Below are 27,395 nucleotides of genomic sequence, written 5' to 3' on the forward strand. Positions count from 1 at the left end.
TAGCATGGCAACGAGAGTGAGTGCTGTCACACGGGGGAGTTTAGGGAGGTTTCCTATTGTCCTTGCAAAACACATTTTGAAATACTGCTGGGGTTTAAAGTTTGTCAGCCCTCAGGGGGCCCCTTACTGGCCTGGCGCCCCAAGCATGTTGCCTGCCTTGCCTGTTGACAAGCAGCGCCTCTGATCATTATTTGGGATAGAAAGGGTAAAAAAAATTAAATGTACTTGCGCGTGTGTGCCCTCAAACTTCATGCCACCTCTGCAAAAGTCAGTGCCCAAGGTGGGCCATCGCAGTCAAAAAAAAGTCTGGACACGCCCCTGGTTACAGTGCATCTTCTTATTTTACTGGGTAATAGGCTATTGGCTAAAATATCGTTTTTTCGAGAGAGGTCAGAAACTGGGAATCTTGCATGATGACATTTTTTAAGCTTTTTTTTGGACTTCATCATGAGATGAGATTGCATTTCAGTAGCATATTCTCCGAAACTTTAATTTGGTACTTTCAATTTATCTAATCTGAAACTAAGGAAGCATAGACGTGGACATGGCATCAAAAGCAAACTGAGTAAAGAAATAAAAAATCAAGTAGCCTGTTTCTCCTGAGGAGATGGTTTTCCTTTCGCAGCTCTGAGCATTCTTTGCATAATAATACCCTGTGTTGTCAAAGAGGGAGGAAGGAAGGAGGGAGGAAGGAAAGGGGAGGAAACTGTGCAGAAAGAGGAGCAACTGCTGATCCAGTCAATGTGAAGTGAAATGTTAGATTTAGGAAAGTGGACGAGGGGAGAGCTTATACTTTTAGAGATGTGGCATTAATCTTTGGACTTTTTTGGACCATGTTACTCTGCGTGTTGAAAGGGATGACGTGGAAAATAAACGCTTGTGGGATCAATACCACCAAATCAATTTTACAGGGGGCGGTATCTTTGACTAGTATAAAGCCTATGTTTTTTTTTTTTCCTCAAATCATGCCACGTTTGAGATTACGCCTGTTGTGAGCTGAGCTGTCATCCTCCTCTTCACAAACACAGCTGCTGCTGCTGCTGCTGCATTGAGAGGACCGACAGAAAACTTAGTAAAAGTCCTCTTGTCATTTGTGCGTCTTGCTGCTGTCCGCCCCGGCAGAGCAGCATGCGGGACTGACGTGTGAGGAATGGCATCGGCTGTGTTTGAAGGCACGTCGCTGGTCAACATGTTTGTGCGGGACTGCTGGGTCAACGGGATCCGCAGACTCATCATCAGCCAGCGGGGAGAGGAAGAGGACTTTTTCGAGATCAGGACCGAGTGGTCTGACAGGAATATTTTGTACTTGCACCGGAGTTATTCGGACCTGGGACGGCTTTTCAAAAGACTTGCGGAGTCCTTTCCTGAAGACAGGAGAGATCTGTCCAAGTGTCCGCTGATAGAAGGTGGGTGTGATGGAGAATTACAGAGTGAGAGTATATCATTATAAGGCAGACAGCGGGGTTAGAGCATTGAAAACAGTCTGTCAGAAGGAAAACACTTTGAGCAGGGGCGTAGCTACTAAAACTCTGGGGCCCGAGTTCAGGAGGCCCCCCCCCAAAAAAACTTTTAAATAAGACTGTACAAAAAGTGGATAGCTCGTTGGTTTAAGAGTTTTGAAGCCTCAATAAAAGCATTATAAAAGGCTGTCCCACAATAACTTTTGGTCAACCAATCAACAGGCAAAGAAGTGGAGCTGATGCCGACCTTTAGCTTCAACATGTCCACCTGTTGTTCAAATCAGCTGATTAAGCAGAAAGGCTAAGTCTTAGCCTGAATTGAATGAAAGAGGATGAGTGATGGAAAAAAATCAGCCCTGTACAGTGTGTAGTTCCACCGCTAAAAACACAATCTATTCACATCAAAACTGTTTTTCTGAACCAGCCTGACAAACTGTCATAGTGTCAAGATACATTACCTATCACTGATTACGACTCTGTTCGATTCATGTCAGACAGATTGTGTTTGGCAGTGGTGCTTGTTATACAACGAGGGCAACAACTCCCATAATGCAACACTCGCAACCCCCTCCTGAAGTTCTTGTTTTCAATAAGAAACGAAAAGAAAAAGTTTGTTTTAATTACAGAAATAACAATCATTTTGTAAATTGAGTTTCTGTCTTTGAGTGTTCGTGGAACAACTCTCAGCTCAACTTCAATCTGTTCACTTTTGGATTTGGAAAGTTTTCTAAAGCTGCATATTCGGTTCCACCAGACATGGGAAATTTCTCAATTGTGTATTCTGGAGAGGACATCTTTGTTTTGGCCTGCACAGGAAAACCCCTGCAAAGTGATATTCTTGATACGAGGGTAGCACAACAGCTGCGTTTTTTTGCTTTTGGGAAAGTATTTCAGTGGATTATAGTCAGACCATGCTGCCAAACAGGCTGTGGGAATAATGAACCATTTTTAAATGACAAGAGAACCATGAGGACAAGATGGTAGGTAGGGTAGATGGTACTTTTATGCATTGATTGCTGCACTGTCAGGCTTAACTTGTATCCAGGAAACTGGATTGATAAATTTAGGGAGACAATTAAAAAAGGAAAACACAATCAATACAGGTCATGATAGGTTTGTGCTAATCTGAACTAAATTGCTTCAAATCTGAAAATACAGGCTTTTGTTTGGACAGGTTAATATTTAACTAAATCCTTTTTCCAATGTCACTACGAGTAGACCACAAGACAAACATGCTGACAGCATATCTCTAAATCCCTGTCAATATTTGGGGGCTTAAAGGCCGAAAGGTCTGCGAGGCCTTTCTTTCATCACTTTTTGGCCTAAAAGTTGGACTCCTAAACATCCTTACTCTTTAGGAGGAGATACTACTGGGCGGCTGAATTAATATCTGGGGCGTCGGATCTGATGCAACAATCAGAGGCCAGCATTTAAAACATCCAAAATAGAAGAAGAAGTTCTTATATATAATGACTTTGCAGAGAAATGACTAGGATTGTGATACATACCTGACTGTGGGGGTCAGAGTTCCAGGTGCTGTCCATAGACTGTATAAAAAAATGGGCCCAGACTCAGTGACGTCACCCACAGAGTTTTGAAGCCCAACAATAGTGGTCGCCATGTTGGAAATGTCTTCTCAAACTGAGACTTTTTGAACCAGGCTGTAAACATGTTTATATCTGAAGTAGAAATGGGTTTTAAAACATGGATGTTAATGTGACTTTTGGGGCTTGGCAGCCGGTCTCAAGTGGACATTCAAGGAACAGTATTTATGGGATTTTTATGCCTTTATTTTAGCCATAGGACTGTGAATAGAGTCAGAAATCAGGGAGAGAGAGAGAGAGTGGGGCATGACATGCGGGAAAGGAGCCAGAGGAACACGGGCAGCCCGCCCAGAGGACCACAGCCTCCGCACATTGGGCACACGCACTAACCTCTTGGCTACCAGCGGCCAGAACTGCAGTTTTTTGACTTCCTCATTGGCTTCATTTTTACCAGAGGTCGCTACTTGTTGCTGCCCCAATCTCATCGGCTAAAACATCGACATTTAAGTTAACATTATGCTAGAACTGGTATTGTTTGTTCTGGCCCTCAGTGTGCAATTCACTCTCTCGCCAACAACTTAAGAGCCAGTCTTGCAGCCAGGCCTCTGACTTGGCCACTACTATTTTTGTCCAAGTAAGAGAATACCATTGAGGTTGTTTTGAGCTCACCAAAACTGAGACTGACACAAAAACACAAAAACAAAAACAGCTGTAGGATTGACATAATTCAAAGATTACTTGATATGGTGGCCAATAAGGGGATTTTTCTTTATCCAGAATGAAAGTTAACAACTTTTTTTTTTGCACACATTTGATTATGCAAAGACACTCAGAAGGCTGCTTTCTTTGAAAACGTTTTTTAAACACGACTTGTATTGAATAATATGCAGCATTGTATTTACTTTCTACCACTTCCAGTGTGGACTACCAAGCTGTGATGCTCTGCTACATGTGGGCTTTCTAAAGGACAGTCCTTGACCGTGTGAAGCCCAAACCTTTGGCCCTCAGGGTCTGGATCTTCGACACTGTGGTGCTGTGACACTGCCAACAAGTCTGGCAGAGGTCCCACCTTGTTCAGTGTGTACGATCTCCCCACAAAGTCTCCTTGGCATTTGCCTTTTGTCTCTACCCACTGAGCCTGTACGAATGTTTTGGAAACGTCCCTTTAGTGGCGGCTGGAAAGCTTTGCTTCCTGCTCAGGCCCTGAAATAGCTGACATCTTGTTGACAGCTCAGTGCTTTATGGCTACCAGAGCAGAGTGTGGTGCATTTTGGGAAGGGGCATTTTGGACCTTGTGACTCACTTTTCACTTCTTTTTTTTTTTACTGTCTATTCCTCTTCGAATCATGAGCAAAGCTAAAAAAAAGACTAATGGAGATTGATAGCAGCGTTCAAGGAGGCATTTGTTTTACTTTATTGACTCAAGCAAATTAGACAACTCAATGATGTAAGGAAGGAACTTGGTTAATGACAATCCCGGTTCAATTTTTCATTTGCATCCTGAATTGCCCTTCGTATTTAAAGTCCCATGCTTTGGCCTTTCCTCAGTCCACTTTGCTCCAGATTCTGGCTCGGCTCGTGTTTTCCTGTTTCTTTGCTGCACCTAGGCAACAAGGAAGGCGTGCAGAGCTTTCACACTGATGTCATGATGAGACACGCAGAAAAGAGGGAGGCTGTGAGACGAGTGGGCCTGCCTTATTTAGTCTGCCTGGTCTGCAAACGCCTCATAACACTTACCTTCCATGTGACCTCAGAGTGGACACAGACAGGAAGTGATTGCACGCATAACACGCGAACCCGATTCCTGAGAGGAGCGCTGACGCAGGCTGTGGCTGTGAAATCACTTAGATGTTAGTCACTTGTGAATCATCAGTTTAGCCGGTTATTTGATCAATTTACCATTATGTTGTTTAATAGTGTTTTAGTATTGACAGAATTATCAATAGATGTATCAGAGGATAGAAAACACAACTTGATGTGCGTTATTCCATTTTTATACAATGACCACAGAAATGTCTTAGTTCTGATTGGCTGAAGATTAATGCAACTCTCGTATTAGTCTTTTGAGTTGGAAGCTGTAACCGAAAGCCAGTTAGCTTAGCATAGCAGACAGAATGGAAACAGCTACCATGGCTTAGTGTAACATAACCTTTGTTTATAAAGGTTTTTTTTTAATATATGTATATAAATATCAAACTACACTTCATATATGAGCTTAATACACAAATGCCAAAACAGAAAATGTTAGTTTTATGCTAAGCTAACTACCTTGATCCAACTGGCTCTTAAATTCTATTGAACTATTGTTTGGAGTTGCTCAGCTGGCCAGAGTGTTTGACTATTTGGATATTAGATGTTATTTAGACTATCCATCCATTATCTATACCGCTTTTTTCCTGTTCGGGGTCGCAGGGGGCTGTAGCCAATCCCAGCTGTCATTGGGCGAGAGGCGGGGTTACACCCTGGACTGGTTGTTAGTCAATGACAGGGCTTATTTAGACTAATGTTGGTTATTTGTATAGCAAATTCCAGTACAACCTTTTCCTGCAATTGCACTTTTAACTGAGAACTTTGCAACCTTAACTTCAATTGTGTGATATTTCTCTAATAAGAAAGTGACAGCTAATATTTTATTTTGATTGATTTGAACACTTTTGGCACATGCACACATGAATAAAACCACGTAGAGAGTCAACAGCTCAACATATCACACTACTGAGCCAATAGGTTGTGATTTTACACTCATATCCACTGCAGACTATGTTGGTAATTGTGCATGCTTAGGTACAACAAATAATGACCCTAACCTTTGCATGGACATGACTTCTTATTTAGGTTTTGGTGATTGTTGCTAGCTGACAGAGATGTCCAAAAATAACACACTTGCTATGAAACAGCAGAGAGTTGGTGGTTAGATGTGAAAGTGATAGACCGCTGACATGTGCTTATCGGGTCCATGCAGAGGACACATGTGAAATAACTGCTGCTTGCAAAATCTGATGGCTGTGTAGATAATGTGCTGGAGGATGACACAGCAGAGTTGGTGCTAGCGACTGTGATGACTGTGATGTTTCAGCTAATAGATGATGTAACTAAAAGACGGGAACTTTAAGGGGCAATTACAGAGATTACGAGGCATTCAAGGAAACTAAAATTCCATGCATATGTGTAGTAACTGTTGTTGTTACTTTAATTAACTTGTTGCACGGGCAGATAAATACTCACTAAAGTTGCTGTTCCCAAAAACAGATGTAATCAAGAGTAACAGCCTAAACAACTCAAAGCTCTTCCGGGCTAATCGTTTTTGGATTAAGATCGGTGGTTATAGAGGAAAGTTAAAGATGTCAGGGGCTGAATTAAACATCTTAGAAAGAAGACATCGGCGTAATGCTTTTACTTAAAACACAAGGACCTTTGTATCCAGGAAGCTGTTGCAGGAAATAGACTCTTCACAGGAAATTGGAGGAAATACTCTCAGGGACTCTGGTGGAAAAGCTGCATTTTGTGTCAGGGTCGTTTTGCAGAGGACCACCCTGTCATTTCAACAAACACGGCAAACCTGAGATTATTGGAGTTGAAACCTGCTTTGTGTTCCTCGTCCTTGCATGGGCCCGTGAGGTATTTTTAGTGTTTTTTTTCCCATGTGCCTCGGTGGGAGGAGAGGAGCAGAAGGAGGGGTGACTCTGGTAATTAAGTGGTGCTCTGCAATTTCAGTGTCAGGATTGATTGCGTTTTGTCACGCCCGCCTGCTTGGACAAAGTCAGCAGTGCACTCCAGAGTTTTGTGCCCTTAAACACTTTCATTGATTCAGGGGGACACACATTAACTTCGCTGAAATCGCCCTAAACATCTTTAATCGACCGTTGAAGCTTCGTTATGCAGAAGAAGAAATGAAAGAGGAACTCCGCAGAGAGCTCTAATGACACGGTGCAATCCACCAGTTTATTCTGAATATAGTAATAAAGATGTAAAATATCAGATTCTAACCAACATCCATGTATTTATATGAAGGTCTTTCAGCTGATTAACATCTTAAATATTCTTCTGATTGGAGAAAGTATGTGTTAGATCTGCTGTTTCTAATTGGAAAAGCATGCATCATCAAGTTACAACTACATACACACTGAGGTAAACGCGATTAAATCTTGCACAACATAAACCAAGCTGTTGCAGAAATAAACCACACATACTTCAGTTCATCATATCAAACTATCTTTTGTGCAAAAGCATTCAATGTTAACTCTATTTCTGTAGCACTTTTTCATATCTAATGTGGCTCGTGTTGTTAAATTAGTAGGCCTACCATATGGCATGGAGACCTTTGAACTTTCAGTGTGCCCATAAAACTGAAGAAAAGAGACACCATCAGCTCACAGCTGGGGAAAAGCTTCACTGGACTTTCTGCTCTTTATCCAAACGGTCAACTAAACAGCTCTTTAAGGGGTTGAGATGAGTTTTGATGATTATCACCCGTCCCTAACACGCCCTCTGATAATGTACCATAACAAATTCTTCCTCATCCAAACCCTGTTTCCATGGAACCTTTGGTGTGCACACTGTGAGCCTGCGATTTGTAACTAACATGAGCTTGTTTTGCACTTGATTCATGACATTAGAGCCCTAATGGTCATACACTTTACTAATATGTTATCAAGACTCATAACTTACAAAACCTTAGTTTAAAATGTCTGCAGTGGATTCATCATTCATGCTTTGTTTCAGTCCAAGATGCCAACTGACTGTGACACCTGTAGCTTCATCTTGAGACGTGCAAATTGGACTTCATGTTATGCAGCGTTGTTCAATAGTCTTCTCTTACATTAAGCTCATTAAATACAAATGTCCTCCTTACTGCTTAACATGTTCAAAAGGAACAAATTTTATCTATTTTTGTACGCCAAGTGACTCCTTATGTCAAGTCACAGACTGTATAAAACATGGACGTATATTCTAAGTGACATCAATCATTGGTTTCTAAAGAGGCATGATGAAGCCTAACGTTTGGGGGTGGCCATATTGGAAATGCATTTTCACCTATTCTGATCAATCTAGACTCGGGTAAAGAGGTGGTGGTGAGGCAGGACTTACACCTTCTGACAAACAGCTGCTTCTTTTCCATCAATCTGTCAACTAATGACCCTTATTAGAAAACAATAATCACCTGTACCAATACAAATGGAGATATTTATGCCAAATGTTTTATCTTTCTGGCTGTAAAAATTGTCATTTTAACAAGGGACCTAATGGGGTTTCCTTGGTTATTGCGGCCAGCCTCAAGTGGTCACTTGAGGAACTGCAGGTTATGACATTTATACATTAGTTTCATTTTTCAAGATTTCCGCTTGATAAAAGTGTTTGGATTATTGTTTGCATTAAAGTACCTTAAAGTTCATCTTATAGCTGTACGGCTATGACAAAACAACACTTCTGTTGTATGTTTATGTATATGTATGTAAATGTATATGGATCCTTAAACATGTATGATTTGAAGAGGCTTTCTAAATTACATTAGACACCATGATCCGGAGTCAGTATGAGGTGCTCACTGGGTGGTTGCCTCCCTTGGTTCCTGTTTTAAAGCCCATCACTCCTCACGTCCCCCGCTTTGTGATGTCATCAATACTGTATGAGCCGGTGACTGTGCACAGTATTGCTTTAGGCCCTCTGACTCAGTACTTCCATGTAACAGTAACCGCTGTGTGACCACTTACAGCAGACAGAGGTCCGTCAGTGTGTCTGCTGTCGGCGTCATTATTCTCCTCACCACATCCCTCTGTCAGCAGCACGGTCGTAAACGATAATCTGCTCAGTGCTCACTCTTATGGGCGGCAGTCTTGGATCGCTAAAAGTGCTGATTTCACACTCCCATCACTTCTTAAATTACATTCCTAGCTTCGTGCGGGATTAACATGTTATCACAGACGTCTCTCTCTCTTTCTCTCTGTCTCTGTTATTACTCTACTCTGTTATTTAAGCAACAGCATTGTCTCCTTGATCTTAAGACAATGATAAGTTGTCCTGCTGTAAATAGCAGTGGGTATTGCTTTTTAAAAAGGTTACAGTATTAAACACTATCTTTTATATACATTGGTGGCAACCTTATTCCAGACCGGAGATTTTTCATACCAGCCTGACATTTAATCCTCTGCGCCTGGACAATCAACAGTGTGATGGTAGAAAAGGTCAAAGTAGCTGCTGTTTTTTTTATCTTGCAGGCACAGAAAAAGTTACGCTACATTTATTAATAGAAGACAGATTCTGTATGTTGGACTTCAGGGTTGATTATTTCTGTAATTTCCTGTTTTTGTCATTTTCTATTCTTTTTAATGCGATTGGTTGAGAATGACCTTAAATTAGATAAGAACTTTAGGTATTATGTTATTAAAGGTTATTGACGATATTAACACAGCTTCATTTCTCCTCTGACATCATGCTCGTGCTGGGAAGTCAACATTGTAGTTTAATGCTGACGACTTTTTTTCCCCAGGTTGTGAACTCTATAAATTAACGATATCTGACCATTTCTACAATATCACAACTTCCTTATTCATGACCAACTGATAAGACAACTGGCAGGGAAATTCTGAAGGGGCGTAAGGCCATATGTTAAAGGAAAACAAGGTTTATGATAAGCCATAAGCTATTGTTAGACCACAGAAGATAGCATTAAGCTAACATCAGACAACAGCTCATGTTAGCTTTAATCCACTTCCATGATGTTACAGTATATTGGAGGTAATACCGTTCATATCTTGTTTTACAACACATTTTGAAAGTAATATTAACATTCAGTTACTGCCTAGCTAAAACTTATATCATGTAGTAAGTGGCAAAATGCTAACTTTAGCTGTTGTCCGATGGTAGCTCTGACTCTAGCTAATCAGATATTAAACATGTTTTCTTTTACTTGAAATATGAACCAATGTCTTTCTGGCAATTCTCTGGCATTTTTTTGTCTGTTGCTGATCAGTTGAAAAGCTGTAAAATGATTAAATTTCTATCCATTGCAGGGCTGGTGAAAATCAAAGAGGCAAACGACATCGAGGAGAAATTGAACGAGGTGGAGAGCTTGCTGAAGAATGCGATCAACATGCCCTTCAAGGTTAGTTCCAAGTATATTTCTGCATCAGCACTTTAATGGCATGTTCATTATACATTAGGAGATTATCGTGGTGCCTCGTCCTTCAAGTCAACGCATACTACATAATTAAAACCCTTTTCCACAGTTTTCCAGGTCAGAGGTCATGTTGACTTTCTTCGAGCGATCACCGCTGGACCAGGTGCTGAGGAATGACAAAGTCCACAGAATCCAGCCCTGCTTTGAGAGTCCCATCAAGATATCAGGTCCATATCTGGTATTCTTTAGTAACCCACTGCTGACGAACATGTCATGACTCTTACAGCTGATCCAATATTCCACTCTTAACCTTTTTTTTTTTAGAAATCATGCGGTCCAACGGATTCTGTCTGGCCAACACGGAAACAATCGTATTTGATCACAGCCTGCCTGAAGAAAAAGAGAGACCCTCATCTACTGACTCTGTGGAGCATACGTGAGTACTGTGCCCACCCCTCAAAATATATACAGTATATGTATATTTATTTATAGGTATAGTTTTTTTTGGGGCTTTTACCGTAAAGCTAGTACAGTGGATAGAGTTGGAAATCAGGGAGAAAGAAAGAAACAACAATCCAAGTGTAAACAGAGAATCACTTAATGATGTAAACACATATTTTACACTCACACATTACCGCCTTGTTTTCTACAAATGTAAGGAATTCATTGTTTGCCTTTGAGTGGATGTAAGTGGATGTAGAAGTGCTTGATTGTGAATCAAGTCCAAGACCCTCCACCCCAACAGGATGAGTGTCTGTGCACCTCTTCCTTCCCTGGGTGTGTAGGAAACAAAAGCGGAACACATTCCTCCTCAGACTTTACACAAAACAAGATTTTACATAACTCTGAAATAACTCAGATTCTTACAACTGAGATCCGACCTTGTGTTTGCTAATGAGTCTGTAAATGATACAGACAACTAACACATGGCCTTTAAAAGAAATGCACCACACTTTGGATTCTTTGAGTAATGCTACTTTTCTTTTATCTCCAGGTATGATGATGGATTGGAGTTTCTGCCGTTGGAAGCAGACGACTGTGATGAGGAAACAGAAGCGTATGTCACCAACCTTTCCTACTACCACCTGGTCCCTTTTGAAACGGACATCCTGGAATGAAGAACGGACGCCTTGTCGACGGACATTCGAGGAGTATTACAGAAACTCTTAAATGGGTCCTGCGCTGTGCAACGCTGTGCATAGCTGCTCCACATGTACGCTGCTACTGCTCGTCCCAGCAACCTCAGGAGGAGTTTTCTGCCACTTTGAGCAACATCACCGGTGTGCCTCGCTCAGAGCTTAATGTTTCAAAAAAAAAAAAAAAAAGAAGGCGAGAATGACTTGATGTGAGATAGATAGGGCCTGGTGTTTTAACTAAAGCTGTGGCAGTATTGATAGGGTGGATGCAAACAGCTGGAGACGTTTCAAAACCCTGGATCTAAAGGAAAGAGGTTTTAATATGATACATTTAAAGTGTTGGACGGTTCAGTGAATTGTCAGTTTTTCTACCTTCCACTCTTATTCTCCAGTGGAACAACAAGATGATCTACATGGAGGCATCTACAAATCCTAATGTCATTTTAACTGCATCCTCGTGAAGGTTCATTCGCAGTGTTTTATTCCTGTGGGAACACAGAGAGACGTTACAAAGCTTGGTTTGTGTTTTTGTTTTTTTTCTCATGGTGCCGTTTCCACCAGCATTTCAGAGAGATTTTTGGTTCATAAAATATCAGCTCAAAGCCAAAAGAATAAATTCTGGTTTCGTAGCTGTGATGAATAAGATGATCTTTGGTTTGAGAGATCTTCAAGATGCAAGAAACTCTAAACTCGAGTGTTTATATGTGAAAGAGAAGAGTGAGGCACAGCTTCAGGTAAAAGAGAAGAGGTTTCTGAAGTTGTTTTTTCTGCCTCTTTGCGTTCATTGTGGTAGATAAGACAGCTGAAGAGAGACAGGATGTGTTGGGAAGAGAGAGTAGGGGGTGACATGCAGCAAAGGGGCGAGATCAGATTCGATCCCGTGGCCGCTCAACGAAGACTATAGCCTCCGTACAAGGGGCGCACAACATAGCCGCTGGGCTATCCGGGGTCCAAGAGTAGAGGTTTTCGTTTCTCTCCAGTCAAACACAAACGTCTTAAAACATTTTCTAGTGTTTGCATTAGATACAATTTTTGAACTAATCTACTTTTGCTTGATTATTGGAGTACTGTCAGTATAAGATACAGTAGAAAGTGTCTTTATCACTTTGTTACAACACACTGTCCAAAGTGAGAACATAATGCTGCCTTTTTGGATATTGTATTTTGTAAGAATTATAAATTAGAATGTATTAAGTGTTTGTAATATCGCCTGTGTTGCCTATTTTTTTGTGTATGAACAATTAACCTAATAGAGCAGAGCAGCGTACAGTGTGTTTTGCCCATTTTTTTTTGTGGCTAGCAGAATCGTCTCACTGCTCATGCTGCAGTGAGATACAGTGATAAAACGGGGCAAAGAGAGCTTTGTTTTACGGGTCAGTCGAGGTCACATCTGAGCCCGTCCTGCAAGATGACGAGCGTGGGTTAACACAGACGCCCACAGTCGGGACAGCTGACCACGGGAGTCTGCAGCTCGGCCCGCAAAACAAGTCCGCTCTTTATCAAAAGGAAGACAAACGACTGTGCTGTAGTAAAAACTTTCTATAGGAGAAGTTGTGTGAAATGGGCAAACACTCGATTAAGATTCGTGCTTTTGTATGTTTTATGGGCCCGCCGGCTGTGGGGAGGTTGCTTTCACTTCATGCGCCTCCTTTTATGAAACTGTTGATGCATTACATGTGTTTTGAATGCAAGTGAAGGGTGAAAAAAACAACATATATTTGCGTTAGGCTGAATAAGGAAGTCCATTTGTATTCCTTGTTTTGACAGATTTGTTTCTGTAGAAGTCAATGTTGCATTACATTGTGCGCTAACAGCGTGTGTCCAGTGTGTTTTTGCCCCTCCGAATACAAAAGCCATTCAACCCTCACAAAGTTGGCACACGAGACTACAGCGGGACGCTCCTCCACATGAGTCTGTTTAGTAACACAGTCATGATCACCATTCAGCCCATGAGAAAGTGCAGCGCTTTCTCAGGGTGCAAAACTATTTCTTTGTGTTGGTTTTCTCTTTCTTGAAAGAATTAGGCCATGAAATGAAATGTTTGGTCAGTCACACATATTAGTCCTGATAATATAATGTGATACAAATAGAACCTGTTTTGTTGTGTAGATTTTAAACGTTTAGTTTGAGTTTATAAGAGACCTTTCGATGCAGGCTGAGTAAACGCATCATAAATAGTTATACATAAAGGTACTCGGCTGATTCAGTGCAGTGACAGGCATGTGTAGTGCTTATACTCCAGCTAAGTGTCATTTTGAAACATGTCAACGCCCATCTTGCCAGAGAGGGGGTCCGAGGATTCAGAGAAAAAAAGGAAGTGTAAAAGTTGACGTGAAAATAATTTAACACAAATGATTTTATTTATTCTGTAAACTTCAGCCACACTCTGTGAAGCTAACCTATGCCTTGTCATTTCATTTGTATCTTCATGTGTGATGATTTTAGGATAAATGTTTGTGTTAATAGATGAATGTAGATAATTATAACCTTCAAAATTGATGTTTTTTTTTTTTTTTTATAACTTTAAAGCTATCCAGACAGTATTAGATACAAATTATTATTCTCAAAGCTCCTCAAAATAAATATGTTTTTGATACGACAAATATCGTTTTGATGTTTTTTTTTCTTCTGGTGAAACAACATGCTGCTGAATTATCTCTACAGAGTGTTTTAGTTTACTGAAGCTGTGGTTCTCAGCTGGTGTAGCCTCAGGATCCACCACAGACTGCTTCATGACAACACGACACACATGTATGACATTTTCCAACCAATCAGAGTCGTTTAATGACAAATTCTGTAGTTTTGTCCTGAGACGGTACAAAACATGTGACGCAGAGCAAAGAAATGGAAAAAAACAAATATCTTCAAAATCAATATTTAGACTTTGATACAGTTTTTTTTTTTTGGTGACCCACTAAAGACGGTTCTGTGACCCACTTTTGGGGACCGACCCACCAGTTGAGAACCACTGTACTAAAGGATCTGAAGGCTTCTTTTTCAAGTGATATTGAATATCGGACATGTTGCTGAAAGTGTGACTTTGAATTCTTGATTTTTTTTAATTTAAAGTGCCAGTGGGGAATCTGGCATCATGTTCCTTTAAATTAATTTATTTTAATTAATTTGAAAAGGGCTTTATAAGCATGGGAAACATATGTAACATTGTACAATAAAACACAATATTAGGTACACTTAAAGAATATCAAAAATCTAATATAAAAGTAAATAACAGAGCAGTGCAGGATGCCAGTATTACAAAGTTTATGTACATCAAAACAGTTTGGTGTTTGATTTAAAAATACTAGTAGAAAATGTAAAAACATATACTGATGATGACTACAGATAATTTACAAAAATATAAAATATGAAATAAAAATGTAAATATAAAGATAATGTAATTTATTTTTTGCTTAAGAAATGAGTATAGTAACAGCTCTATGGTCTGTGTGTATGTACAGTTGTGTACAGAGATAAATAGTGCAAATGATGGTGCAGTAATACCATAAACTAGTCTGAGTGATACACAGATGGTATATTATCTTATAGCGACACCTTGTGGTGAGTATCGGTAGGCACTATCAGTATCTATTTATTCATATTTAAAAACAGTAAGAAAATGCTTTTAAAAGAGAGGTAAACGCGATTTCATATAAAGCATATTTGTATAAAACGGCACATAATTTCTACGTTTTTATTTGCTTGTTTTACTCAACAATAAATAATGTGTTGCTGTCCGCGCCTGAATCCTCCAGGACTCTTGCGTGACCCCGCGCATGCGCAAGAGATCCAGATTTAGCAGCTGTATTTCCTGCTCACTGTTTCCACTCGAAGCGATGGCAGAAGTGAAAGCTTCCCTGTTTTATGGAGGTACGTTCACGTTTTTATTTTACGTATATTTAACACTACACCATACGTGCGACCCCAGCTTGTGTTAAAACGAGCATTGAAGCCCCCTGTGCTGAATTTACGAGGCAAATTGATGCCCAGTTAGCCGGGGGACGACAGCTTTAGCTGGTGATGCTTCAGTCATGAGGTTTCCAGGCTGCAGAGCTGGAGAACACAAACGATATACAAAGCTCTTGTCTACACGAAGATAACATGTTTTCACTGCTGTTTTACTGTTTCAGTGATAGCGGCCTTCCTCAGTTCAGCGGTGTTTGCATTTGTTGAGGATCTAGATGACACGTAAGTGATGCACTCTTTCTGAATGCTCTGCTTCACCTTCCTGTGCAGCCATCACATTAACACATGAGCATTTAATGCAACTTCCTATTACACTGCATGTGGGCGAAAATCAGAGTTCAATTCAGTTCTTACTCCTCTCTTGTTTCCTCTCACCACTGTTGAACTTGTGCAATAGGATGCTGCTAATATGAAATCATTTAAGGGTTCATCCCATTTCCAAAGGTCGTGAAAACTTACAATAAACAGAATTTGGCTTAATTAAAGCAGAAAAACATGAGTATATTCTTGATTTTCTGAGAGGTTTGTGTTTGCAGAATACTTTGTAATTGGATGCCTGCAGTTAAAAGTCTGCAGAGATCTAGTCTCTTGTGTATTTGTGTGTTTTTTTTGTCGCTCTGATTCGGGCGCTTTTCCTGCAACTTTTGAAGATAATTACATCCCGGCGACATCAAAAAGAAGCCGTTCCTCTGTCGGCTGTGTGTGACATTATTTAAAGCATCTTACAATGTGGGTAATTCCAAATACTGTAATCCACACTGTACACTGTTCACTTTGTCTAATTGAAGTCATGCACTCTTCTTTTTTTTTTTTTTTTTCTCTGACAGATTCAAAGACACCAGAGTGAGCGATGTCTGGCTGGTGGATGTGAGTCTTGCATTGCGCACTCATGCACACACACACAAACACACAAACCGGTCTGGGTCCATTCCGCTGCGCTTTACTTTAGATCCAGCACGCCACTGTCCACATCATCCCCTGCGGAAGTGGCAGCGGTCAGGGTGGGAGGTTGGAGGGCGGCGGGGGGGGCCGGAGGGCTGTGCAGACTGTCCTCTGTGTTTGTGATTAGTGAATGAGAAGTCATGCGTGCCAGCCAAAGCCAGGGGGGCTCGGAGGGGTTTATATCACAGTTTGGGATTGGGTCTGTATAAACTCATGAAGTTTGTGCTTGTGCTCCTGGTTCATGTTGCAGGAGTGAGTTCTTAAACTGGGAAGTTACAGCAGTGAAAAAACTACTTTATAGATGTTTAGATGCTTCATATACTCTCTGTCTTCAGAAATGATCAAAAGTAATTCATTATTAAGTTTCATTGGAAGCCTGTTAGAGGAGTTGGATTTTAAGTCAAGCTGGGTGAGAATGAATTCTGCTGGTCTGGTCAATGTCGTTGGGTATTTTTACCTCACAGCAGAAAAAGTAGCACGCTCAAACGGTAATAAATCTTCAGGTGCACGACCACAAAAAGACGACAAAGAAAACAGAGAAGTCAGCACACTCAGTGTCCTCTGAAGTTTGTATTATCTGGGTGGAGCAGCAGCGTACAGATCAACAACGGACGCGTTTCAGTGCAAAGCCTTCATCAGCGAAATGATGATTTTTACCTTACCCATACTGCCAGTTAACACCAGTGTATGTGTATTCTTTAAGCTCAACATACTGGTATTTGTGATGTCTTACATAATGTATGAGATGTTGTTTTTCAGTGGCTAAACAATACAAAAAAAATAAGCTTTCAATTCAGCTGTCTGTCCTGTTTTTTCCTCTCCAATGTTGACGTTTTCAAAAAGCTACCCTAACTTAGAAACACACTTTGCACTTTGCTTGTGAACATAGAAAGTGTAGGATTAGTAGTTTAAGAGCCAGATATTTTTTTCTGAAGTAGGTCATGGAGTCCAAAAAAAACGAGCTAAATGAGAGTAAATATTGCACTTAATACATTTTAATCTAAATGGGTGTGTAAATAAGTAACTGTTTGCTAACAAGTTTGCCTCATCAAGTTAAACGGTACGACTTGACAGTGTGTCAATAATGTGTTTTTAACTGTTCCTGCCACTGCCTCAGGTGTCCTGATGAGTCTGAAACAGCTCTTCATCCGGTCCTGATTAGAAACAGTGTTATCATTTACAAAAGATCAGAGTAGACAGTTTATTTAGAAAGCACATTTCATCACAGGTAAGCGCAGTGTGCTCTACAGTGACTGTGGGTTCGAATCCGACCTTGGCACTTTAATGCATGTCATCCCCCGCTTTCTCCTCCCAACATTTCCTGTCTCTCTTCAGCTGTCCTATCCACTAAAGTCCTCAGGTCAACAGGTAGCTTGATCTCACTCTCGGTACGACTAACAGACCTTCACTTGATGACCTCAGGGCCCTCGTAGTGTTTTGCATTATGAGCCAGGCTCCTACTGTGGACATGCTTCACATTTGTAACCTAAAAAACATTTCAGTGTTTTGAGCTCTGAATCCCTCTCAAAGCACATAAACTATATCAAGTAGTCTTCATGTGTGAGAGGTTCAAGACAGAAAACTAAAGTACGTTTCAGAAGAAGGAATCAACATTTAAAAAACATCACGACCAAATATTAATTCATGGCCATAAAGTCTTCTGGTTCATTTACCCTCTGAGTATTGTCTTGTGTTATATAGCCTCGTGTTTACAGTGTATCTGTTTTCTTCTCCTGGTTATTTCCAGTTCTATGCACCGTGGTGTGGGTACTGTAAAAAACTTGAGCCGGTATGGTATGACGTGGGAGCTGAGCTGAAGAGCTCCGGGTCGCCGGTCCGCGTGGGAAAGATGGACGCTACCGCTTACTCTGGTGAGTAGATGACGAGGAAGCGCTTCCGTTGTCTTTCCCGTGAGCCTCTCTTTTCCCCCCAGGTGATCGTTTCATGAGCTGATGACAAAGATCGACCTTTATCGACCTGAGTCGTTCAACAACACGATGACGTCCTGTCAGGTCTTTCTTTCTTTAAGTGTCTTTTATTTTAAGGCTGTCAGGATTGACTAGTTAATCGTGATCGCATGCTATTTTGTCCCTAAAGACGCGGCGCTAATAAGCCTCCTCAGTGTCTCCCTGTCGTCATAGTGATGGAAAATAACGACTCTGCTGCATCTTTGAATGTCACTTTAAAATAAACTCTCAGACAACTCAGCTGACGAGTCCAAAGAAATATCCACCCCATGACATCAAACGTTTACTGTTCTTTGTGCCTGTCTTTATTTAGTTTTTCATCCGTTTGGAGTTATTTTTTCCCGTGGTTAAGTTAATGTCGTAACCTTTGAAGAAGGTCCTTACTGGATTTCAAAATAAAAGCAGGTTTGAATTCAAACAGCAAGTAAAATACTCTGAGCTAGGGCTGAAGCAGTAACCAAGAAAATGACAACAGGATACATTTAACCTGCATTAAAAAGGTTGTTTTTTAAAGTCTTTTTTTGTTTTCTTTGTTGCAGGAATGGCATCAGAGTTCGGTGTCCGTGGTTACCCCACAATAAAACTGTAAGTGACACATACTCACCTTACACCTCTAAGAATTAAAACATCATTCATCAACATCATTTCAAACCTAGAAGCAACACTAGACTCAAACTTTGACTTAACACTTTCTAGTAACGTGTAGTTATATCTAAGTGTCTAATCAAAATATTTGCCTCCAGTCTTCTCAACCACTCTGTGCAGCTTTAGAAAAAGGCCTGGAGAAATCTGTATTGAAAGGTGCCAGGGTCTGGACATAGTATGATGATTATTCCATACCCACACATCTGCAGATTAGATCGTATTTTCAGCTCTTAACCCTCCATATCTGTGAAGTTTGTGGCAGAAAGTCGTGAGTTTCACTGAATATCAATCAATCAATTTATATCGCACCTTTCAAGTGCAAAACAGCAAAGTGCTTAACAGCACTTAAAAGCGTTTTGAGGCGTCAGAAGACTAGAAGAAATATACAAACTCAAGTCCATTTACTGATAAAAAAACCTAAATTCAAAAAAAGTAAATAAATAAAAGCCATGAAATGATGAAGTAATACATAAAAGCCAGGCTGCATTAATGAGCGTTTAAAAAAATCTCTATATTCTCGCCTCCTCTGGAAGTTTGTTCCACCGTCTCGGAGCGTAACAGCTGAACGCAGCATCACCAAACAGTTTTGTCCTGCTCTCTGGAAGAACTAAAAGAGAGGAGCCGGAGGATCTGAGGGGGCCGTCCTGGTTCATAAACTAAAATCATCTCTGAGAGGTAGTCAGGTGCAAGACCACGTAGTGCAGGCAGCCAGTGTAAAGCTTTTCAAACAGGTGTAATGTGTATTCTGGGTTTGTGTTTGACCATATCTTTCAGCTGAAGCCCTTCATGTTGATGCCTCAGGCGGTGTTACATAATATTTAGTTGTGTTATTATCAGCATCATTTACCCCCCTGTTGTCTTTTTTTGTTCCCTACGAGGTTTGGCCTCTCGAGATGCCCTCAGAAGTCGAACTCAGGAGGGAGCGAGGTGTTGTTGCTGCTTCCTTGAGGCTTTCACTAAGCTGCTCACACCTTTTTTTTAGAGTTTAATTGTATTACACATTGCACAGCTGGATGCTTTAATTAGTGTATTTAAAATCATTCAGAGCAATTTTTTCCCCCTTTTCTTATTTTCCGCCCCCATCTCCTTTGATTTGATCATTTGATTTCGTTCATCAACAAATCAAAGGTGATGTTCGATGTTATTTCCTCTGAATCCGCTGATTTCTCCCATGTGTCTCATTAAGTGACTCTTTTTGGTTTTTTTTTCCTGAGAAATGAATGAACGGAGGTAGACGCCAGCTGCTCGAAGGCAGCGCTCACGTTGACTTGAGAGAAATGATCTTTCCACACAGCGCCGTTTTTGTTCTCCGTGTATTCCAAACAGTCATTCACCCGCTCGCCGCCCGTAATGGGCTCCCCGTTTAGTTTCATCGAGCTCATTTGGGAACGTGCCACAGGATCGCGGCAGGGTTCATAACATCAAACCAAGCAAGTGATGAAACATCAATCGAAGACACGAGATGCCTCCCTCCAGAGACGTAAGGAGTCTTGATTTAGAACCCCCCCCCCCCCCCCCCTCTTGAGTTCATTAAGCTCTTTGGGGATGATGCAACCTTAGCAATCCTTAATGCACTCTGCCCGCTGGAGGGGTTGGACTCGGGCAGTTGGCCTGCCTGGGACTCAGTGAGGGTTTGTTTTTTTGTTCTCCCATCAGAAATGCAAAGACTTAGATTAAGTTGACCTGAGTGCTGAAGAAGAGTCTCCTGATGGATTTGCTGTTTCATCAGAACATCTTGGAAGAGACAGGTTGTTGTTGCAGTTGTCAGATGGTGGACACAGACTTCGACCCATTAAAGTTAGCATTTGTGTTTTAGTAAGTTCAAAAAGGACTCCAAAATGTTATTCTCTGTGTTTGTTGTTTTATAATAAAAAAAAAAAAAACAGCAACATAAAAAAAGCCTCTAACATATTTTAGGAGCCTAAAAGATGTTTGAAATCCCTCGTTTTTCACTTAAAGATACACACAGTGGTCACTTTATTGCACGACTACCTGTGAATGTTAATAACCTTTTTAGCTTTTTACAGCAGTAAGTCAATGCATACTACATACAGATACCATGACTAACAAAACACACAATCTCTCATGCTGCACAGAGGTCTTGTTGGCACTCACAGCCGTAACAGGGCCTAAAGGAAGAGTCTCAGTGAGTGTATAAAGCAAAGACAATGACCAGGCTTCGATTTGCTGATTTTGTTTGATTAAAGAACTCAACCAACGACTTGTTTGGTCTGAAGAGTGATCGACTAATCAAAGCCTTTACTTTGAGCTTTGCTTCTGCTGCAGTATTCTTTTCCTTCTTGTTTCACTGAATGAGCTTTTTTTCAGACTAAACCAACATCCTGAAAGCAAAGTTCAAAATCACTGAAGTGATTTCTGTTTAATTTAATTTTCTCATTTAAAAGTTTCAGTTGGTGTTTTCAATCAGCTGCAAATGAAAGGCATACAACATTGAATGCTTTGTAATGGTTCTGCAAATAAAACCATCTCCCTCTTGTTGTTCTGTGTGTCCTGTTCAGGTTAAAGGGGGATCTTGCCTACAATTACAAAGGACCAAGGACAAAAGATGACATCGTGGAGTTTGCCAACAGGGTGGCGGGGTGAGTCACGGCTTTCAATCTCTTGAAAATAAAATATCTCAAAACTTTAAAAAAAAGAAGTTAGATTTTTGAAGCACAGGAAACTGTGAAAAGTACAAATCACCCAGGCTGGCTTATCAATGCAGGCCATATTTGTTTCATAGCTCAGTGGATTTTCACCTTTTGATGCTCCAGTTTAAGCCCTGTATCAACTGAGCCTGACAGATTTCCCCTCCTCGAGGGAAATTCCAGTCAGATCCGTGACAGAGGGCTTGATCAAAAGCTTGGCTCTGACTCGGAGCGGGGCTGCAAGGTGTTGAACGTCCACTGGGTGGCGCTAGCAGCACAGAAATCCAAGAGCAGAAGCGTCAACGTTTGGAGTTTTTCCATCAGTTTTCTACACCAGTGAGCTATTGTTAAGCTGAATGGACTCGTCCCTGTTTGTTTTATGTTCCCCTTTAGACCGGCCGTGCGGGCGCTTCCCAGCAGGCAGATGTTTGAGCACATGATGAAGCGACACGATGTGCTTTTCGTGTATGTTGGTGGGGAATCTCCCCTCAAAGTAAGCGACATTTATGCAACCCGAACATGAATCAGGACTTTATTCTAAGCGCCCAGCTTCTTTAGATCAATCGTAGTCTTAAAACTGTGTAAATACAAATGTTTTCACATCGTCAGACAAAAGGAAAAGTTGTGTTTAACGCCTCAAAAGACTCCTCCTGATGGATCCAAAACTCTGTGGTGTGTTTTCTTGTAACAGGAGAAGTACAACGACGTAGCCTCTGAGCTAATCGTCTACACTTACTTCTTCTCAGCGTCAGAGGACGTCTTTCCAGAGGTAACTCTTTGAATATGCATCATATCATATATTCTTAATAATCTCCAGTATTGTTGCCCCATGAACATGTTTCTGCCTTCGCTTGATTTCAAGGTTGAGAGAACGCAGGAGTAGATTTTTCTTCCAGTAAATGCATGTACAATCACTAGCTTTGCATGCTATCTTTGCAGTATTCATAAACTGTAAAAGTCTCATATGTGCGTTGGATTCTCTTCAGGTTCACTCATGAATAAAAATGTGACATAAATGAAGTCTAAGGATGTTTTGTGTTTTCAACAGTCTGTCACTTTGCCAGAGGTCCCTGCAGTCGTAGTCTTCAAGGACGGAGCCTACTTCACCTACGATGGTAAGGATGCTGTTTCCCTGTCTTCATCCACTCGTGTCTCGGGTTGCTTTGTCTGTATTAAGTCAGAAGAAGAAATCATTTAAGATGCCAGTAGGGAGCCCTTTGTGTACAGCTCCTCGGCCTTCCTTCCCTGCGGTCCTTGTTTTCTCTGGCCGTGTTCCTCCCGCTTCCCCCGTCCCTCTTTCATCTTCTTCACCGCGCTGAGTTATGGTGTGCCTGGCCCGTCATAAAGCACCCAGAGCTCTGCCCGCTATTGTGTGTGCGGCGAGGCCAGTGATGTCGTGGTGGTTTTGTCTTTGGGCGGACATGCATAACATAGCAGGCCGGGGTTGGGTGGGCGTGAGAGACCACAGTTTATACTGAGGAAAACCAGTGAAGCGCTGGTACTGTATTTACAGTCATTACAAGCCCAGATGAATCACTGGAGCAGCCGTCGAGTCCCCAGCGAAAAAAAACAGCAGACACTGACATAAGAGCTGCTTTTTCTGTCACCAAATTGGAAGCTTCTCACCGCAACAACGTGAGCTCGCCACATTCCTCCATGATTTCTTGGATCTCGCTGCCGCTCAGGGCTTCAGCTGGGAGTCGGAAGCGGAAGTGAAGAGCGTCGAGGCACAATGCAAGCACGAACGGGCCCCAGTAGTGGCTGTTGGGCAGGTTCGGAGAGCGGTGGAGCACCCGCAGGACAAAATCCATCTCTGCAGGGTCCCCGCGGGGGTTGACGTCGGTCTGCTCCACCTGACTGTTCCGAAAAGCGGGCTTCCGGCGCCAGAATCTCAGCAGGAGAGGCTCACCGCAGTACACATCGACGACAAAGACGCCACACTCCGCAGAGTCCTCCAGGACCTTGATGCAGAGGATGTGGTGGATGTCTGGCATCGCCATGGTGACGGTGCATTAAGCAGGGTTAGAGCAGCATGGCAAAAATTACATGTTGTGTCCTGTCTTTCTCACTTGGCGGATTTCTCCTCTCCCATTTTGAGCGTCTAGAAATTGAAAGAGGAACATTAGCATGTGAAAATTTGTAAAAAAAAATATATATATATACTGCCTCATTTAGCGCTTAGCTACTCAAAGAACATTTCCCGCTCTGCATAAGAGAAAGTAGTTTGCCTGTCTGTTTTTTTTTTTTCTCACCACCTGTGGTCCTGTGCATCTGGTTTTCCTCCAGCTGTGCTTTGCTGTGTTTCTCCGAGGACTCTGGTTGCTGGAAATCGACTCTCTAGATGCTTCACTCGGGGATAAAATAAGGCTGAGGCGCTCACTTTGCATGAAGTTCTGAGACACATTTGCATCAGCAGCCAGTGACACAGTTTTATGACTGTGACATTTGTTTAAGCGATAATGTACAAGCATGTAAAAAGCAATATAAAGTACCGTGAGCAGATTGTTACACTTGACGTATCCTAGAGGGGGTTCTTGCTGCTTTAACAACCCGCCTGCTGGACTCTATTCTGCTGAAACACTGTTAAATACTGAAATTTGACACTAAATGTTAATTTTGAGGGGAGTAAGTACAACGCAAATCGTCTTGCCTCCCGAGGAATCTCCAGCTGTGAAGCAAATTTGTGAAAGGCCAACTCAAGTAAGAATTCAGGGGCAGGCTGCCCTAAAGTTTAGCAGATTTTTTTTTTAGAGGTGCATGTGCACGAAAAGGACTTCAGACTTAACGTGAGCTGCTTCCAAGGTGATGGATAACTCTGTCGCAGTATCACATCGGTTTACTTTACCTGCTGTAATCCACAGAAACTACAACTTTCAAATGACAGTGAAGCGAGACAAGGTGAAAAAGTCTGCGGAAATCACCACACAGAGCACCGTCATCATCAGCGTTTTGTTCTGAATCAACCCATCTTCACACGCTGCCACAGGCCATACTGTGTTTTCTCCACTTAGCACACTCAGCTGTCTTCTAGATATTTGTTTATTAGAAGAACTTTTTCTCCGCTGTTTTCTTCTTTTTATTTTTCATCGCCGTGAACAGACTGATCTTAAATCAGTGTTTGTGCACGCTGTCCAGAGCTCTGCTGTTACTCCATGCAGGCGTTGTGGGCGTGCCAAACATTTGTTTACTTTCATGGTGAGAAGCAGAACGAGAGCCAGGGCTGCTAATGTTTCAGATGCTAGCCTCGCTGATGGTCCATTGTGGATAAATTGATATTAAAACAGCGTAAACACCTCTCCCCTGGTGTCCATTTTTGAAGCCTTTTAATTCGGTCGTGTCAGGACTTACACTAAATATTATTTAATCACTTTTCCTGGTGTTTTAGGATTTTGCCGTGGCATCGTTTCAGTATCTGTATCGAGATATTTTGGGCAGGTAATCATGTCCAAGTCATCATTTTGGTATTGTGACAAAAACTTATTAAAAGCCAGATGTTCTGATTTTCATTGGCTGTATTTTTTAATCTACTGACTTGAGAGGCCGGCTGCTCCCACATTATATAAGAAACCTTCATCATCCTCCCCCTTGTTTAGTAATTGTGTTTATTTTGTAAGGATAAAAAAAAACCAAAAAACACTTGTTATGATTCAGTTCTCATTTATAGATCTTACTTGTTGTGCCTTTTTAAGACTAGATATCAGCAGGCAAAGCCTCTCTGTCCTCTTGCTTTGTGTAAAATAATATCTGTTGTTGTGTTGTTTAGCTTTGATTGGTTTAGTGCACATCACAAAGTGCTGCATCCCGTTTGAAGAGCTCCGTTAAAATATAGTCCAGCACAGCCTCATGCATAATTTAATGGATGAAATCCTAACTTCTATACTGCTGCACAGGTCTGCTCTGTTTCTGTGCTGCAAGCGCTAAATGTTTCTGATCAAAGTGTGTGCTCAGCGGTGTGTTTGTCCACGCAGTATGCTTTTTGAAATTGCTTCACTGGCCTGGAATTAGCTCTGAAACATGTATCTGTGTTAATACACAGTAAACACTAAGAGGCCTGTGTGAGAGCGTCTCTGTGAGAGCGTCTCTGTGAGAGCGTCTCTGTGAGAGCGTCTCAGCAGTTCACAACCTGAGCCTGTCACTCCTCATATGGAGAGGAAGGTAAAGCAGCCCGATGTGAGAGGACTATTTGCATAGGTTTATTGGGAGCGCTTGAGTGACAGTCAGATTAACAGCCGGTGGATGCGTTGACAAGAAGGGGATCACACCTGAAAAGGTGATAACACACCGTTGACGCTTTGTGACGGCACACATGGTAAAGGACTGGTTTTGAATTTTCCAAAGACGATGAGGTCAGTGCACATGATGAGCTGATGAAAAAAAAGGTGCACTAACAACAAGGAAGTGAACCTAAACCCGATTAATGTAACGTCCCCAAACGATCAAAATCCAGTTAAAATGTAAAAATGGGATAAGATAAGTATTTATCAAAGTCTTAGTTATTAGTTTATTTGAATCAGGGACGATGAACAAAATAGCCTCAGAAGAGAAAAGATGCTAGCAGATTTCGCTAAGTAACTAATTTCCATCTGTAGTCCCGAGGCGTACAATACAGATCAACCAGTCATCTACACACACACACACACACACACACACACACACACATATTTCCTGTTATCTGCATCATAAAGAATGCCTTCATGCTTTAAGTTTGACTGTGTACGTTTCCAAAAAGGATATTGTCGTTTTATTTTTATATGTTGAATTCACTTGAAACTAAATCCATCCGTTACCTAAACCGCTTTCCACTGATCGGGGTCGCAGAGGGGCCGGAGCTGAGCCCGGGCTGACGTTTCAGCGAGAGGCGGGGGGGTTGCGTTGTGAACTCTTTGCCAGTCAATCACAGCGCTGACATGTAGACACAGACAACCGGGCACACTCGCATTCACACCTACGGGTTGTTTAGAGTCACCAATTAACCTAACGAGCATCGCTTTGGACTGTGGGAGGAAGCCGGAGTACCCGGAGAGAACCCACGCATGCACAGAGAGAGCACATACAAACTCGACACGGAGAGGCTCCTGTCAGACGGGGATTTGAACCAGGATGTAAACTAATCAAAAACACACAACATGTTCAATTTAGTGAAGACTGGATTTGTTTCCACTCGGCCTGGTATGGCCAGTAGTCTACTGTGGGTATATATTAGCCAATCTTAAGCTACAACTCTTTTCTGTTTTTCTACCACTGTAATGAGCATGTCACAGTACTCTGAGGTAGTCACTCTGCAGCAGAAGTCACACCTCCTCACTTAAGTGTCAGACGGCGTTAGCTAACTGACACCGTACAGTACTGTCAGCGTGGAAGTGGGAGCAGCTTACCATCACTGATACATCTTTATTTACCCCACAACAGAAACATTGACGGCGTTACAGCAGCAAAGAGAAAGCACAGACAGGGGAAAAAAAGAGCGCACAGTGCACAATTTAAATAATCGAGGAGCCGGAACAGAGCTGCAGTTGTTACAAATGTTGTCTGAACATTCACAGCTACACAGAAAAAAAAGGACTATCATGCACACAGGGCACATGAAGTTCGACATTTTATTGCACCAAGTAAGTTCAGTATATCACTGCACCTAAGTATCAGATGATATTTTAATATGATAATATAGCACGAGTGTTTGGAGTGAATTGTGTCTGGTGTGTGTTTTGGGATCTACCGGGGGGGGGAAGGCTTGGTTAAGGGGTGTGACTGTGACTGCAGCAGGAAGGAAGGCCCTGCTGTATTTCTCCTACACACACACACACACACACACACACACACACACACACACACACACACACACACACACACACACACACACACACAGGTGATGATGATGATGAAGCCTGTGGCTGAATGAGCTGCCCCGTGCTGTTACTGCACCATGCAGGGGGGTCTGAAATTTTTTTTTCTGCTTCCAACAAATTTTAGTTT

General features: G+C 41.7%; 2 protein-coding genes across 2 annotated transcripts in view; both read left to right on the forward strand.

Annotated features, from left to right (window-relative positions):
- Positions 1–716: 716 nt before the first annotated feature.
- pxdc1b (PX domain containing 1b) lies at positions 717–11,449 on the forward strand. Its single transcript, XM_061064316.1, has 5 exons — positions 717–1,406; positions 10,015–10,106; positions 10,231–10,348; positions 10,446–10,557; positions 11,116–11,449. Exons 1-5 carry the CDS (start codon positions 1,151–1,153, stop codon positions 11,237–11,239), a joined length of 702 nt encoding a protein of 233 aa, XP_060920299.1. The 5' UTR covers positions 717–1,150; the 3' UTR covers positions 11,240–11,449.
- A 3,582-nt stretch (positions 11,450–15,031) lies between these two features.
- Positions 15,032–27,395, forward strand: part of LOC132993974 (protein disulfide-isomerase TMX3-like) — a 33,943-nt gene continuing 21,579 nt past the window's right edge. The window contains exons 1-9 of the mRNA XM_061064009.1: positions 15,032–15,124; positions 15,385–15,442; positions 16,048–16,087; positions 17,910–18,033; positions 18,669–18,714; positions 21,294–21,374; positions 21,816–21,915; positions 22,114–22,191; positions 22,471–22,537. Of these exons, the coding sequence (XP_060919992.1) occupies positions 15,091–15,124; positions 15,385–15,442; positions 16,048–16,087; positions 17,910–18,033; positions 18,669–18,714; positions 21,294–21,374; positions 21,816–21,915; positions 22,114–22,191; positions 22,471–22,537 (628 nt within the window). The 5' untranslated portion in view covers positions 15,032–15,090. The remainder of the gene's footprint in view (positions 15,125–15,384; positions 15,443–16,047; positions 16,088–17,909; positions 18,034–18,668; positions 18,715–21,293; positions 21,375–21,815; positions 21,916–22,113; positions 22,192–22,470; positions 22,538–27,395) is intronic.

The sequence above is a fragment of the Labrus mixtus genome, chromosome 19 (assembly GCF_963584025.1).
Source record: "Labrus mixtus chromosome 19, fLabMix1.1, whole genome shotgun sequence".
Classification (NCBI taxonomy): domain Eukaryota; kingdom Metazoa; phylum Chordata; class Actinopteri; order Labriformes; family Labridae; genus Labrus; species Labrus mixtus.